The 15366-nt window shown below is 39.0% G+C and overlaps 1 protein-coding gene across 1 annotated transcript; it reads left to right on the top strand.

Annotated features, from left to right (window-relative positions):
* Nucleotides 1-3127: 3127 nt before the first annotated feature.
* adm2b (adrenomedullin 2b) lies at nt 3128-13221 on the top strand. The gene is made up of 2 exons (XM_088079840.1): nt 3128-3525; nt 10386-13221. Exons 1-2 carry the CDS (start codon nt 3422-3424, stop codon nt 10792-10794), a joined length of 513 nt encoding a protein of 170 aa, XP_087935966.1. The 5' UTR covers nt 3128-3421; the 3' UTR covers nt 10795-13221.
* The last annotated feature ends 2145 nt before the right edge of the window (nt 13222-15366 follow it).

The raw sequence follows: 15366 nt of genomic DNA, 5'->3' as shown, positions 1-15366 counted from the left end.
CGCAGAGGGGATGAGTCTGGATAGAGTTGACAGACACGCACGCACACACTCACACTCTCACACACTCTCTCTCTCTCACACTCACACACACACACACACACACACACACACACACACACACACACACACACACACAGGTTTGTTCTTTGATAAGATAGGTAGATGTGTTAATGCACATGTTGGATTGAGTTGAGGCTCACGGTGTTGGAAACTGAGCTTTCAAGGTATTACTGCAAACTGCTGAGTCACTCACACACACACACACACACACACACACACACACACTCACACACTCACACACACACTCACACAGAGCCCTTTAATTAAGGCCTGAAGCCACCTCCACATACAGAGCATTCTTTTAATCAGGTTCAGACTCTGAGCTTCTCATCTGTGTCCTCCTTCAAATAAGAACAGGATCACTGCGACCAAAGCGGAGCCAGATTACCTCTCTGTATCATTTCCTTTGCTTCTTTGGCCGTTTGTACATCAACAGACACCATGACAACAGTAGCCGGGCTAAATGACCTGAACCTTGTTACACAACTAGATCGATTTCTCTGCAAATGCACACTTCAGTGTCTGATATAAGATCTGTCACCATATCGGAAAGTATGTCACAGGATCCAGTGGTCAGGTTTAAGCTTTAAACCTGACCACCTTCGGTCAAATATTTCTGTGAGTTGTGAGCACTTTAAGCAAAGACTTATTTTTACCTACAGAGATGGTTTAATCCTGGATCACATCACTTTTCTTGTGCTGCCTTCTGGCGCCTTTTACACATTTTTAAATCTTTGAACCATGTGCAAATTGGTGCAATTTGGAAGTAAAGGCATTGACCAACTTGACAGGAAATGTCCCACAAATTGCAATAAATTATATTTAATATTTAGATTTTAGAATATTATTTTTTGTTTTTAAAGATAGAGAAACATGTCTAGGAAAAAAAGCAGTGGAAAAACTATCCAATATTTATATATCATAATTACATTTTGAAAAATTATGCGTCAGAATAATTTCAAATTTTAGGCACTTTTTTAAAAAATTGTTTCTTGTTTGTTTGTTCAATGTTTTTTTGTGTATTTTTTAAAAAACTTTTTCTGCACATTTCCAGATAGTTTTCTTTTACTTTATACCAAGTTCTTGATCATTTTGGGGTCATTCACTCTCAAGTGGCTTGTTGCCTTTTTCTCGTGTTAAAAACAAAATCAAGCAATACTGGACCACATGAATTCATATAGAGCCCTGGAAATGATTCCTTTTATCTTGTTTTTACACAGATTGAATCTTGCATTGGGTTGTAAAGACAAATGTCAGGTTTTGCAGTTAACTTAACAAATATCACAAGAACACATCCTGCACAAGAGGCACATTTTAAAAAGGGCAAGCGGGCATAAATCTAGATTTACAAAGCTGTTACTGTGTATATACAGCTCAGATATAACGTGATCTCTCTGCTGAGAAAGAGTCTTTGATGCCAGAGGAAAGGCCCGTCTGTCATCTCTGATCAGCAAAGCTTTAATGTGAGCTAATTATTGATGGATAGTTGTATTTATCACTTTTCAATCAATCGTCTGCAATCACACTTTCACTTTAAGGTCTAAGTAACAACTGCAGGTTTGAAAGCTCAAAAGCACTAGCTACTCTGGTTTTTTATTTATCTCTTTTTAAATATATATATATTTATGTCTACTCTCTGTCACAGAGAGTTGAGAGTAACGTAATTTCAATCCTCTGTTTGTCTTGTACATACTGCAGAATTGACAATAAAGCTGACTTTGACTTTGACTTTGACTACTCTTATAATGGCTTTGTTATTTAAGTCTGCATTGATTTGTTTGTTGTTGTTGTTGTTGTAGGTTTGGATGGTTTTTTTTGTCTTTTCTGTCTGTTTTTCTGGACCTTTTAACTGTTCTTACCGCAGACTGTACCCAATACACATGGCATCTTTTACAGCACAAACTCAACTGTACGTCTGACTTCTTATTTTGTCAGTTTATTGAGTTTAAAAGAAAAATTGCATTACTATTTATACACATAAATACTGCAGGGAAATGTTAGAAATTAAAGTATTAGTAAGTAAATATCTGTTCTGTTTCTATGTCACATGTTACACAAGGTTATTCCATTAGTTTTGTGTCTTTTTCATCTGAAGTCTAAATATACTTGTAAATCACTGAAGATAATAATTCAAAATTTCTTTAGAAAAAGGAAGTTTTATGATCTACTGCTGTTTTCTTCAAATGTGTTTTAAGTATTTTATGGAAGTATCTATACTTAAGTTTTTATATTTCTGTACACTTTCACTTTTTCTTCACTGTATTTCCCCTCAGCATTTTAGTTTAACAAAATAAGGAAGGAAGGGAAGAGGGGGCGAATGGACGGTTGAAGGAAGAAAGATAAAAATGGATTTCTTTCTTAAATCCCTTAAGTTGTACACAGAAATAAGCTTCACAATTCTCTGAATTCTGACTACCCCTTTTTTTGTCAACAGAATTTACTTGTACTTTTACTTTCAGTACTGAAGTACATATAATATTATAAAATAACTTTTCTTATTTAAGTACAGTGCACATTATAGGTCCTAAGGACTTAAAGACATTTAGGTCGTTTACTAAAGTAATACTCTAATTGGTAACTTTAATTTCTACCACAGTCATTTTTTTTAAACTTTTTTTCCTCAGGTGTGACTCTCAGGTACTTCAGCCACAATAAGGCCAGTTTCTCAGTTTGTCTCCACCTGATATTTAAATAAAGTTATGCTTACCTGATGTATAAAAGCACTTTTTATGACCTCAGAGTTTTAATGGTGGGTTCAGCAGTTCATTTATAAGTGGGTCAATCAGGCTACAAATAGAAGTTTACTGTGTAAAAAGAAACTAGATCCACCTATAAAATCTATAAGGGCGTCTATGCGGTCAAAACGACCTCAAATAGGCCTGTGGATAAATGCACTTCACCTCTGTAATCAAGATTATATGAGAAGACTGGAGTCCTCCTGGTTCATTAGAGGTATAAGGTTGTTGAGTCCTTGTTGAGAAGGACAGAGAATAAGCTTTCCTCCTCCCTCCTCCTCCTCCCTCCTCCTCCTCCTCCTCCCTCAATCAGGCTTTATAAATGAGAGAGCTCAGGGCTGCAGTTGCTCCCGATGTGAGCCCCAGTGAGCTCCTGTGCGTTCACGTCTTTTTTTTCTGCAACGGATTCCTCTTTTATTAAAAGGTCAGCGTGCAGAGAGGATGCTGCACAGGAGACTGATGATTTTGTCAAGGTCACTCATTCATACGAGACAATTAACTTCCTAGAAATACCGAAAACTACGTGAGAGTTCTCTCCGGACTTTTTTTGCTTTTAAAAAATATTTTAATATTTCGGTCCTCTGAGCTCCGCCTCCCCCCGGACAGTGCGTCTCCACCGCGCCGCTATGTGCGCGCTGCTGTCGGCGTGGCTGTGCCTGCTGCTCAGCCTCCTGCCTCTCGAGATCCAGTCCCGAGCTTTGACTCTGCAGAGCCTCACTCACAGACACAGGTATCACTGCCACACTAAAGCCTGAATGCTGATCTAGTTGAGAGCAGAAAACGAGAAATAATTATTGAAGACTTTTATGTGTGATTTAGAGAGTCATTTCTGCAGTGAAACAGCTGTTTCATCTTTAATCCGCATAATTCAATGTAATGAATCTTCAAAATGATGGGAAGGAATACTATTGCCAATTAAATATCAAGATATTGACATTTTAAATCATCATGGACCTCTGGTAAATCAGTATTACCCGATATTGAGTAATATAGTAACTTTATCATATTAATAGACCTACTACTGTGCTGCACTTTTAATGCAACAATCATACTACACACAACCAACACCAGGGAAGGCAGTCTGCAATACATGCACAGAAAGTGTCAGCATGGGAGGAACTTTTACTTTGTAAAATCTCAAATTTTCACTGAACTTTATAAAAAAATGTTGTGGTGAACTTGCTATTTATGATGTTGAAAGTTTCAGCTTTGATTTAACATTTGCTAAAGGCATTTAAACAGAGTTCTTGTTGGAGTTTGTAATATTTAATATTCTAAATTCCAACAAAAATGTCCATTGTTATTGTAATTGCATATCAGTTCCAAATATCGGTTATCGGCCTCATGAAGTACTATTAATCGGTATCAGCCCAGAAAAACCAATATCAGGGGACTCCTAATATTCCAAAAAGAAATTGTAAACAAACAAACAAACAAACAAACTGTTGGGCACTGTTAGAAGTTTAATTAATAGAAATTATATTTACATTTATATTTCATTTATCCCCAAATCACAGTTGTCTGCTTTTACAATCTTAACTACATACTACTAACAACTTAAAAGAAAAATCATGAATACTTAATTTCACAACATATTTTTCTGATGATCTAGTACCTAGTGCTGCAACTGTTAATTTATCAATTAGTCAGTTGACTCAAACCATGCAACAACTTTGATAAGTCACTTATCAAGTAATTACACAAAACTTCTCTTATGTGATGTTTTGCAGCTTCTCTGTTTTATGTTATTGTATATTATGTTATTGTTTGGGGCGTTAGGTCGAACAAAGAAAGACGCCTTGGGCCATGGGAACTTGCAATGGGCACTTTTTTTTTTAGGCTAAATTATCAACCAGTTATTTAGCTATGAATATAATCATTAGCTGTGGTGAAGGGCTGCAGTTGGGGAACATTAAATGTCTGTGTCTGGCCTTCTGGCAGTCATTAATGTGAGAAAAAGGTCCATCAGTCAAATGAGGAAATTCCTCTCAGCAGCAGAAGCTGTGATGGTGATTTAGTGGGATGTGGGATAAGGATACATGTCCATACTGAGGGGACAAGCTGCAGACAGGGCACGATTTTATTTTGTGTAACACCATGCATTTATGTCTGCCTACATGCTATACAGTATTATTACAAGTTTGGTTTTTGTATTTTTTGCAAGATTGAATATCTGATGCTAAGTTTTAAATTCTAGCAATTATTACATATGAAAAACAGGCTTGTAATGGCTTTCGTAGGTTGAGGTGCAGAAGAAAAAAACCTGGCTAAAGAGACAGAGGAGACAGGATCTCAGTGTGATCCAACACTGATGGATGTAACATAATACTGCTGCTGGCACTTCACTAAATGCCTTGAAAGAAAAAAAAAAAGGACAGAGCAAGAAAAATGAAAGGACAGTGTTTTAATTTAGAAAAGCCAGATAGGAAAAGCAAAGGAGAGAATAATGAGCACACCCTGTAACAATAACTGTTAGTGAAACAGTAGGGATCTGACCGGGACAAAAAGTTTTCTTTGCGCAAAGTACTTTTGAGGAGTTACGACAGGTGTGTGTGTGTGTGTGTGTGTGTGTGTGTGTGTGTGTGTGTGTTCAGTGCCTCTGTGAAGAACCCCATGCTGCGCTCTAACTTGGGAGGAATGTTGAAGAAGCTGCTTTTGCCCTCAGACTCTCCACACGTTCACAACCTGGTCCACCACACACACACACACACACACACAAAAGAAAGAGAACAAAAGTGAGTGAGAGGTCCCACTCTGAGGTGAAGATAAAATAGTACAGTAAGAAATATGCACGCACGTTTACTCATACAGTTACATACTGTTATCATGCATTGCTGTAACAAATGTTCAATCTCAAACTTTAAGCAGACTTTTTAGCCGTGCTACAGCAGCTGCGTAACTATTGATGGCAACTTTGGTCTGTCGGTTTGTCTAGCATTTATGTTTAGACTGAATATCTAAACAACGATGGATGGGCTGGACTCTTATTCCCCCCCACAGACACTATTTGTCTTGCATTAACTTGTGTTTTGGACTATTATCTCTGCACATTGCACATATTTGTTCTGCTGTGAACTCTCGCACACCACCTGACCAATAATTTGAACACCCTGCACAAAACAATGCAATTTTTCAAACTATATTTATGTTTTTCAGTTTTGGAGTAGTTTGCCTTATTTTAATTTCCTCTTAATATGTTTAATGTACGTTTAATCTCTTTACTAAAAAAACAAAAGCAAATTCCTAGTAAGTGAAATCCTACTTGTTAATAACTCTTATCCTGACTCTTCAGATTGTGATTCTAAATGACAAACAATTGCAGACATTAATCCCAATTTGGTGTTCCCCTGATTTCTCATATATTGCTGTTAAAGTAACTGTCATTAGAGTGAATTATTGCCACAACTATTGCATAATTATTCTGATATCTGCTACACTACCTAACTAACTAACAACCTAAAGGAAACTTTGGGGATCCCCTGAACCAAATAGTTACAAAACTAAACTACATTCGCATCTGTTGTAGTCCACTTTGTGCTTGTCATTGTGAGCATGTTAGCATTAGCATTTAGCTAAAAGCAACGCCAAAGTCTAACATGCGTGTACATGCCGGTTATTCAAACACTGGTAAAACCACTAAATATAGGCGATAGACTGCATTCCAATTGCCTGTGAATACAGCACTGCAGCAGATGAGACTGCCTGTCTGTCAGCTTGTGTGTGTGTGGTGTTGTTTTGTTGGTGTGTCCGTGTGATGTCACCAACAGGCCAAAGAACAGGTAGATAGCAGTAGAAATTGAGGTCTTTAAAAACTTTTCAGTGATTTCTTCTCTTTATGTATCTCTAACTAATTCAGTCTCTCTTTCAAACTTGGTGCAGACTAACTTGGAATGATGTTAAAGTGCTATTTAGGAGGAGAAGGACGGTAATTAGAGTCGGCATCTCATTGCAGCTCACCAATAAGGAGCTGAAATTACCACGTTCATCTGGGTGTTGTGTTCCTATCAATGCCAATAGGAGCCGGAGGTGATAAATACCCATGTCTACTGCAGAGTCATTTGACCTGGGTGTGAATGACGATCAAACGCATTCCGATTGAATTAATAAGCCAGATGTTAGCGTGTATTAGCGTGATTTTTGTGCAGTGGGAATGAGGCTATACACTGGTAAGCAGTTCAGTGGCCTATATTTCCTTGTACTGAGAGGCACATTGTCGCCAAGTGCCTTTCCCTCCAGAGACAACTGTGGCCTTTAAACCATGAATGTGTGTTTTTGTGTTTAGGAGCGAGATAACGACAGTGGATAAGTGCACATGAAGATTCACATGCAGAGCATTGTAGGTGTGCATATTTGAGACCATGTTTTTATATTAATAAATCTTGGTTGCCAAGCAGTCACATTTCACTTGCACGTGTGTGCCCACTAATGCCCCAGCAGCCAACATTATGACTGTGTGTGTGTGTGTGTGTGTGCGCACGTGACTTTTGTCCAGAACTGCCAGAGTTCAGTATTCATTAAAAATATTCAAAGCTAATAGAGCTGAACAATCTCACATGCTTCCAGTCAATGGTGTAACACAACAAAGAGTTGGTCAGGGAGTGTGTGAGTGAGTGGATGAATGAATGTGTGTGTGTGTGTGTGTGTGTGTGTGTGTGTGTGTGTGTGTGTGTGTGTGTGCGTGAGTGTGAATGTGTGTGTGTGTGTGTGTGTGTGTTGGCAGTGAGAGTGCAAGGTGTCCGGCCAGGAGAGTGATCAGAATACCAGTCAGGATTATCAACAGGCCAAAGATTATATGTTATTCTGGCCCACTTTTCACACCAAACAAACAAACATTATTTCGCTTTGTCTAATCCGTCCCTTTTTATTTTTTGTTTCTCACTTAATAAATAGCCAACGCACTTATGAATGGAAAAGTCTGTGTTTGGACACATAAATATTCTGAAGATATTTTTCCATCCAAATGCCATTTAACAGAGCTCAACATTAAGAGCATTAATATAGCTGCAAACAACTATTCCCAACTATTTGCAAAGTATAGTATTGCAAAAATCGGCTCTAAAATCAGTGGCGTGAAACAGAGGGACCTTACTACCTACTGCAATCAGCAAACCTTACTGAAGGCACAAAGTTTCCTAGCCTCTCCCCGAGGCATGTCCTTGTAGTTGAATCTCCCCTGTTGCCATCAGGTCATTGTTATGCATTACCTGCTTGCAAAACAAACCGCCATTCAAAATCTTTTATCCCTTCAGCGGTCAGACTTCTAAATTCCCTGTGAGTGCTATACACCTATACACTGTTTTCCTGTCATGATTGCTTGGCTCCTGGTGCACTTGCCTTATTGTATATTGTGAAAGCTGCTATGTGTGTTTTTGTGTGGGTTTGTCTTCTAGTTTGTTGACATGCTGTGTTCACACTATGAGCAACACAGCAACAGCGTGACTAGCTACATTATCACAGAGTCGCCTCTGTAGTGCTGCTCAAACGCTTGTCGTTAAGTAGTAACAGGTTTGTGTGTGTTGCCACAAAGAAACTCCACAAAATGCCATCTAAAGTTTGCGTATGGTAGGAAAAATAAAAAAAATAAAAACTATGTTTTTGATCAATACCTGAGCTCCATCTTAACATCACATTTGACGGTCCCACCATAATGCCAATAAAGCTACCATGGCATCAGCTAACTAAGCAAAATATCCCAAAAAATCTGTTTGGTTGACCCTTCACTGCGTTACTGGAACACTGAATAAGGTTTAGCTAAGCTCAACTTCTATTTGTGCATCACACCCATCCACAGTGACGTGTTGGGCGTCAGTTTGTAGCATCGTGTCACTGACTTCCACTCAAAGTGACTTGTAGCCTGCTGCTGTTTTGCGTAGTGCAAACACAGCATCATACAGGTGTCACTGCTGATATTGAGATGCATTGTTGAGGAAGTGTAGTGCCTGCCCTCCTATTAACACTGTTAGCTCTGTCAGCACTGTTGCCCTTGTTAGCACTGTTTATTGAGATGGCACCATTAGCCGCTAGCCACCAGCTCAGCCAACTCTATGTTGAGAACTGAAACCCCAAGCTGGGAATCATAGATGTGCTCTGAATGTGCCATACTGTTCCTTTAAATCTCAAATAAACCCTTTAATATTACCAAAAACAAAATGTTCAGTACATCCCCTGCCTTAATCTAACTGGGTATTTGCAGAGTTAATTAACTGTAGCACTTCATAGGACTTTTAAATTCCTCTTCGAATGCAGTTTAATATTTTTATTATTTTTAAAAAACATTTTCTAATGATAGGATATAAATATTTAAATGAATGCAACCTGGATAAGCTGCTTTTTTTTAAAGAAGAAACTCTTTTAAAAGTCCCAAAAGTGACTTTTAAGACTTTCCATGACCTGCAGATACTTCGTCTAACTATAAACGGGCCTCGCTGTGCGTCAGGGTAGAAAATAGCTTGTGGCTTGATGTGGGATTGCGCTACATTTGCAACTACATCCTTAATACAATTATGGTTAGTTAGTTGTTGTTTACAAAAGAGTTGGTTACATATGTCCTCCGATGACTTGATACAACCGCTTATTTCTGTCACTAAAAAGGGGCATGAGTAAACAGATTACTGCGATATTGTTCTGAGCTTGTTAAACAATCCTCCGCTTCCTCAAAGCTATAGAGCATTAAGTGTTCTTTGTCCCCTGCGACTTTACATGATCTATACCAAGTATTGCATAATTTTTAACAGGTCACGTGGCCAAACAGAGTGGTTTTCTGTGGCGGCTAAGCTCTTGAACGTCTGAGAAAGTGTGAGGGATGAATTTTTAGAAAGAACTGCGAGGACGTGAGAAAAAAGTGTGAGAAATAAAGAACTTCAAACACACTCATGATGAGTGGTGGTATAGGAGCCTCTTACCACAGTCTACACTGTGTTCTGTTGTCGTCCATTTCTTGCTCAGTTCATACTGTTGTTGATTAACTGGAAATGTATGTGTATTAAAAGAAACAGCTCGTCACTCTTTAACTGTATTTGCAGGTGAAGGTGAGTAAGCAGCATTTAGTTGTCTCAAGTTTTTAAAGAAACACAGACATTTTAGGAGATCTGCTTGTTTGCTGCTGTTCCCAGAGTCAGACGAGAGCATCGTCAGTTTTATCACATACTTTGCTTGTTTTGTATAGTTTAGCAACAGTTTTGAGGAAATTCGAGAACTAATGCATGCCAGCGAGCGCTTAGTGCCGGTAGAGGAAAATTCCTGGCGCCGTGCCTGACACAGACAATCAGACGCTCAGTGAAATCAGACGCAGAGACAGTGTGGCAGCAGACCTCCACCTGTTCACCACCCTCTGTCTATCTCTTCTTCTATCTTTCCTTCTCACTTTCTTTTTTAATCCACTCTTTCTCTGTTTCGTTCCTTGAAATAAAAAAGAGACCACAGGTTGAGTAAAGTGGAAATTCCTGACACTACAAGCCTGACTTCCTGTGAGGCATTTTTCATCTTGTCGCAGCGATTCAGTTTCACTCAGAAATTCAAGCAAGCGTGTGTGTGATTTTGTGTTTCACTGCTTTTGCATCTAAACATTATCTCTCTCTTTCTGTTTCTCAGGTTGAATTTACCCAGAACCTCTAAATACCCAAGGTCTTCTAACACCGCCATCACGCCTACTGCGTCTGACCTCCCTGTTGCTGTTGACAACCACATCACTGAGGGAGACAGACATATCATCTGGAGGACCCTGCTGCACAAAGAGCCCCCACTGAGGCTGTCTGACTCATTGCTTGACCAAAGAGACAGTGTGCAATGGGAAGCGCCGGCCTGGCAGCGTGGGTCACGGGGTCGTCGTCACGCCAACACTGCCGCCGGGAGGGGCCATGGCCATCTGATGAGGGTGGGGTGTGTTCTGGGTACCTGTCAGGTTCAGAACCTCAGCCACCGTCTCTACCAGCTGATTGGACAGAGTGGGAGGGAAGACTCCTCCCCCATTAACCCTCGCAGTCCTCACAGCTACGGCTAACACCACACCTCGAGTCTACCAACGCCTTTATTGATAAACGCTGGCAAGTTAGCCAGCTCCGCTGCTGCATCAGTGACAGAATTAGGGCTCAAAATAAGCCTCTGATGTCAGTCCTGTCTCCGAGACATTACGCTCGTAGATTACTAAATATTTTTCCAAATTGCATTTGGATGAAAAATATAATCTCTGTCTAGATTATGTTCAGAAGCAACATTTTTTAAGATTGAAGATTTTAGCAGAAAACAAATGGCATATGTTGTCAGAGAACTTTTTATTTAAATGTTCAATATCAACATTTTATTCACACAAACTACAACAACATTTTCTCATTATGTTGATAGAGAAATATGTGCAGCAATACTTTTTTCCTAAAACTTATTTTCTGTTTCTAATTAGTAACATATACAGGTAATTTCAAGGAGACAGGATTGGTCCTTTATGTATCTTCTGATCTCAGCTGCTTAGAAGAAAACCAACAATTATGACGTATGACCATCATTTTAAGCGGCAGTAATAACATTGTACCTATGAAATAAATTGCTGAGAACTACCCAAACTGCATCGATGCCACAAGAGTGTCCCAACAGTTTATACACTTACTTCAGGTGCGCTCACTTTTGGGTTTACTTGCAAATAATGTAGTTTAGATAATCACGCTAAACCTTTGGCTTGCTGTATCATTTGACCTTATCCAAAACATTTATGGGCAAATTCAAAAAAATTGCACAGCTATCGCAGCTGCTAAACCTGACTGCTAATGACAATGATAGGATATACCCCTAACTGCATTACAAAGCATATTAAGTCTCGGTATTTCTGTGCACATATTTAAATTAGTCAATATGCAAACATTTAAGGCAAAATTTTCTCCTTTCTATGTAAATGAGCCTTATTGCAAAAACAGTTCAAATCTCAAAGATGAGGGCTAATAGCTACAAGCTGTAACAGGGAAATTACAGTGTTGGTGGAGGCTCATTTGTAAGGGGTGTTATCCTTGGTTTTGATCATGGCAGCAGTGATTGTAAATTTAAAAAAATGCCTCTGCACCTTGTTAGTCAGGACTTGTAGCTCACCTTATGAAAAATTTCTGTTTTGTTTTTCTCTCTTCTGTTGTTCTTTCTACTATATTCTGGTCACAAAGGCAACATTTATACTTTATACCACATGGATAATTTCAATTAGTGGCCAATAATGGCAGCTGCACTAGGCTTCAAAACTAAAACGGCATCTTTGAGCTACAATATCATTAGCGCAATATCTTCCGTGAATGGGACCTTGAGATGGGGCAGACGGCGGTTGCAAGTAATACGCAGCTCATATCAGCGACCACAATCGAATTTTCACAATTCGAATTTTTTTCTTACCCCATCAGACCCCGACGTAGTGATGTTACCATGTTCCCAGATCTAAGCAATTATTCTGGTTGTTACAATGTTATCATTACCGATAGATATGATGGTCAACACAAAAATTTGTTGGAATTAATCTGAATTTTTGTCTTGTTTAGCATGACGGCCTCTAGTTTCATGGATGTGTGGGCCAGTTTACTGCAGTGAAACCAGAGTCCTAGGTGTTTTGGCATTTTTATGATTTGTAACAGCCATTTAGACACGATGTACCCAACGGTGGAAAACTGTGAATGAGAGAAACCTCTTTTAAACTGGCCTACCTGACTAATGTCTACTATCGTCATCGTTGGTGATCCTGCTGATCTGAACTTCCTTGAGCTCAGAGTTAATCCACCCTGTCTGTTAAAAGCACCTTCAGCTCCCTCTGCAAACAAGTAGCTTTACTTCAGTGCGCACAGAAACCAAGAATAACCTCCAATCAAGCCCTGTTAACCCTTAACCCAAAACCCCACAGAGCACACAATTAGCCAAAATAACCACTAACCCTAATCCATCTGTCGGGACACTTCTTAACAGATAGCTTGTCTTTTAAGAAGGACAACGATACTGTAGTGGTTTTTTTTCTCCTGCAAAACGTAAATCTATGACGCATCATTTTGTTTTTTGTCACTGTAACGTCTGTTTGAGCCTTAATTGCTTTGTTTGTAAGGCCTTGCAATGTTTTGCCTTTCTGCTATCCAAATTAAGCCTCACTGTGAATGTTGAAAATCAAAGTGTTATTTAAAGCTTTCTGCTTTTCTGTGTCTTTTCAGCATAACAGTGTCAGTAGTTAAATGTTAATGGAATTGCATGAAAGCACTTTATTCTCCTTTACATTCAGTATGACTTGAATTTTAAAAATGTGTTATTTAATTAACGAAAGCATTTTGCTGTAAATACCCCACTTTACTAACTTAATGTTCGTGTGAGCGCCCCTTCAAGGCACAAGTGTCCTTTTGTAAACCGTCTGTGTCGCTTTTTATCTAATGCTTTGTTTTTACAGTAGCAGCATTGTGTAATAAAACTCCAGTCAAAGCTTCACGTGGTTTTTTATCTCTCTAACGGCCGCCTGAGGTGTGAGGATGACGTTTTTAATGTGAATGCTCAAATAGTTTATGATTGGAAAATGTGTCTCATGCTGGTGATAACGAATAATTATCTGGGCTACACTCTACACACACACACACACACACACACACACACACACACACACACACACACACACACACACACACACACACACACACACACACACACACACACACACACACGCACATTAGAAGGCCTGTGAAAGAAAATGATAAGGCGAATCAAAAGTCCAAACCAATGCAACAGAACCAAGCAGCCTTAAGCTTCTTTCCCGCATGCAGTCTAATCCCTAAAATGTGCGGGAACATTTCCTGTTCTGGCTCATGTGTTAAGATCAGAGAAACCACTGCCAACTTCCTCAGATCAAGACCCACTGTGCGTTCCAACACCCAATATTATCATACTATTTAAAAAAAAAAAAAAAAAGATTTAGTATGTCCCAATTCATAGTATGCCAAAAATACCAGGATGTTCTACTACATCCAGTCGGATTTTGCAGCACGCAAGCCAGCATGCTTTTCTGGCTATTCTGACCCACAATCCTCTGCACAGTGGAAGATACATGACATGGATGAGCCCCAGACAGACAACAGCTTGACGGCTTATTATCAGCTGACAGAGGCCACAGCAACACATGAGGGCACATCCCAGTGACTGATGACCCGTCAAATGATCATATTGATAGTTTGAGAGAACAAAATAATCATAAATATTACTAACAACAGAATTACCAACAATACAACACTAACAATGACAAAAAATGATTTTGTAATTTTACTGCGGTGAATTTCATATGTTATGGACACGTATAGCGCCACTCAAAGCCCTACTTGTCGTATTCACCCGTTCACTCACATATTAGAAGCCTCGTGCTGCTCAGTAAACCATCACATCGGCCGTCAGGGGTAATCTGGGGTTCAGTATCTGGAGAAACCAGAGATCAAACCACCAGAATTCAATTAGCGGGTAAAAGACCCGCTCTACCTCCTGAGCCACAGATGGCGTTAGAATCTACAATGTACGCAGTTATAACTTCAAAGTTAAAACTGCATACGATGCAAAGTAACGACAACAAATGCTGTTTGTGCTTTGATCCTTTAGGTAGCGGATAACCTATATGAGCAAGAGGGTCAAAGTTCAGGGTACAAGGATATGACAAAGTAATGTGTCCTAATCAGTGTTATAGCGTGATTTATTATGTTTTGGGAATAATGACACAATAAAACCCATTACTAACAGGGTTTAGGGTAATGTTATTACATTTAAAATGTCTCTTAACTAAGGATGTACGATAATGGATTTTTTTGCTGATAAAAATAACTAATTTGGCTGATAATCAATACATATATATCGTTTCTTATCCCCCCCTAATCTTAGTGATCACCGAGTCTCCTCTGTAGTGGATTTAACATCATATCACGCATATTCTTATAGTGGTGGTCTACCAGCACTTAGAGAGAATAAATACAATGCTTTTCAGTATGTAATATATAAACTGATTATGCAAAAAGTACATCAACGTATAGTTGTTTATTTTGTAGCTGTTCACTTTTCAAAATCAGTTTGTGATACTGGCAGAAATCTGCATGTTGGCTGACTCTGATAATTAATTTTAAAGCCAATGATTCATATCTGCTGATACCAACAATGTACCGATGTTATCATGCATCCCTACTCATACATCCCAGATTAAAACGTTTTCATTTTTCATGCCGCTTCCACCAGTACACCACCAGAAAAGATTATCCAGCTCTAACTTCAAAGTTAAGATGACGCACATTTCAATGTAACAACAGCACAGCTCTCTAGGTTGATCTCTGGCGAGCTCAACAAATAACATCTTGTTTAATCAAAGTAACAGATGTAACAGAAGGCTATATGAGCATATGGGTCAAAGTTCAGGGTGCAATGTTATGACGAAGTAGTACGTCCCGATTGTGTGCATACTGCATGAAACAGTACGTACTTTGTAAGTGCAGCTGCAGTATCTATCAAAGCAAATAGAAAAAATATGCAATTTGAAAGGCAACCAAGTAACATTTCAGGGAAAATGCTGGTTAGGCTGTTTTGTGAATGAAAGCTGCAAGATCGTAGG

The sequence above is a fragment of the Plectropomus leopardus genome, chromosome 7, assembly GCF_026936395.1.
Source record: "Plectropomus leopardus strain MGB_pleo_1.0 chromosome 7, ASM2693639v1, whole genome shotgun sequence".
NCBI lineage: Eukaryota > Metazoa > Chordata > Actinopteri > Perciformes > Serranidae > Plectropomus > Plectropomus leopardus.
The sequence above is the reverse complement of the archived record's forward strand: the minus strand, read 5'-3'. Positions and strand labels throughout refer to the sequence as shown.

What these genes read in the sequence shown, in the direction of transcription:
- adm2b (XM_088079840.1), top strand. Translation starts at nt 3,422, where the DNA reads ATGTGCGCGCTGCTGTCGGCGTGGCTGTGCCTGCTGCTCAGCCTCCTG. An exon ending in AGCCTCACTCACAGACACAG is followed by an intron (nt 3,526 to 10,385) that starts GTATCACTGCCA and finishes TCTGTTTCTCAG; the next exon opens with GTTGAATTTACCCAGAACCT.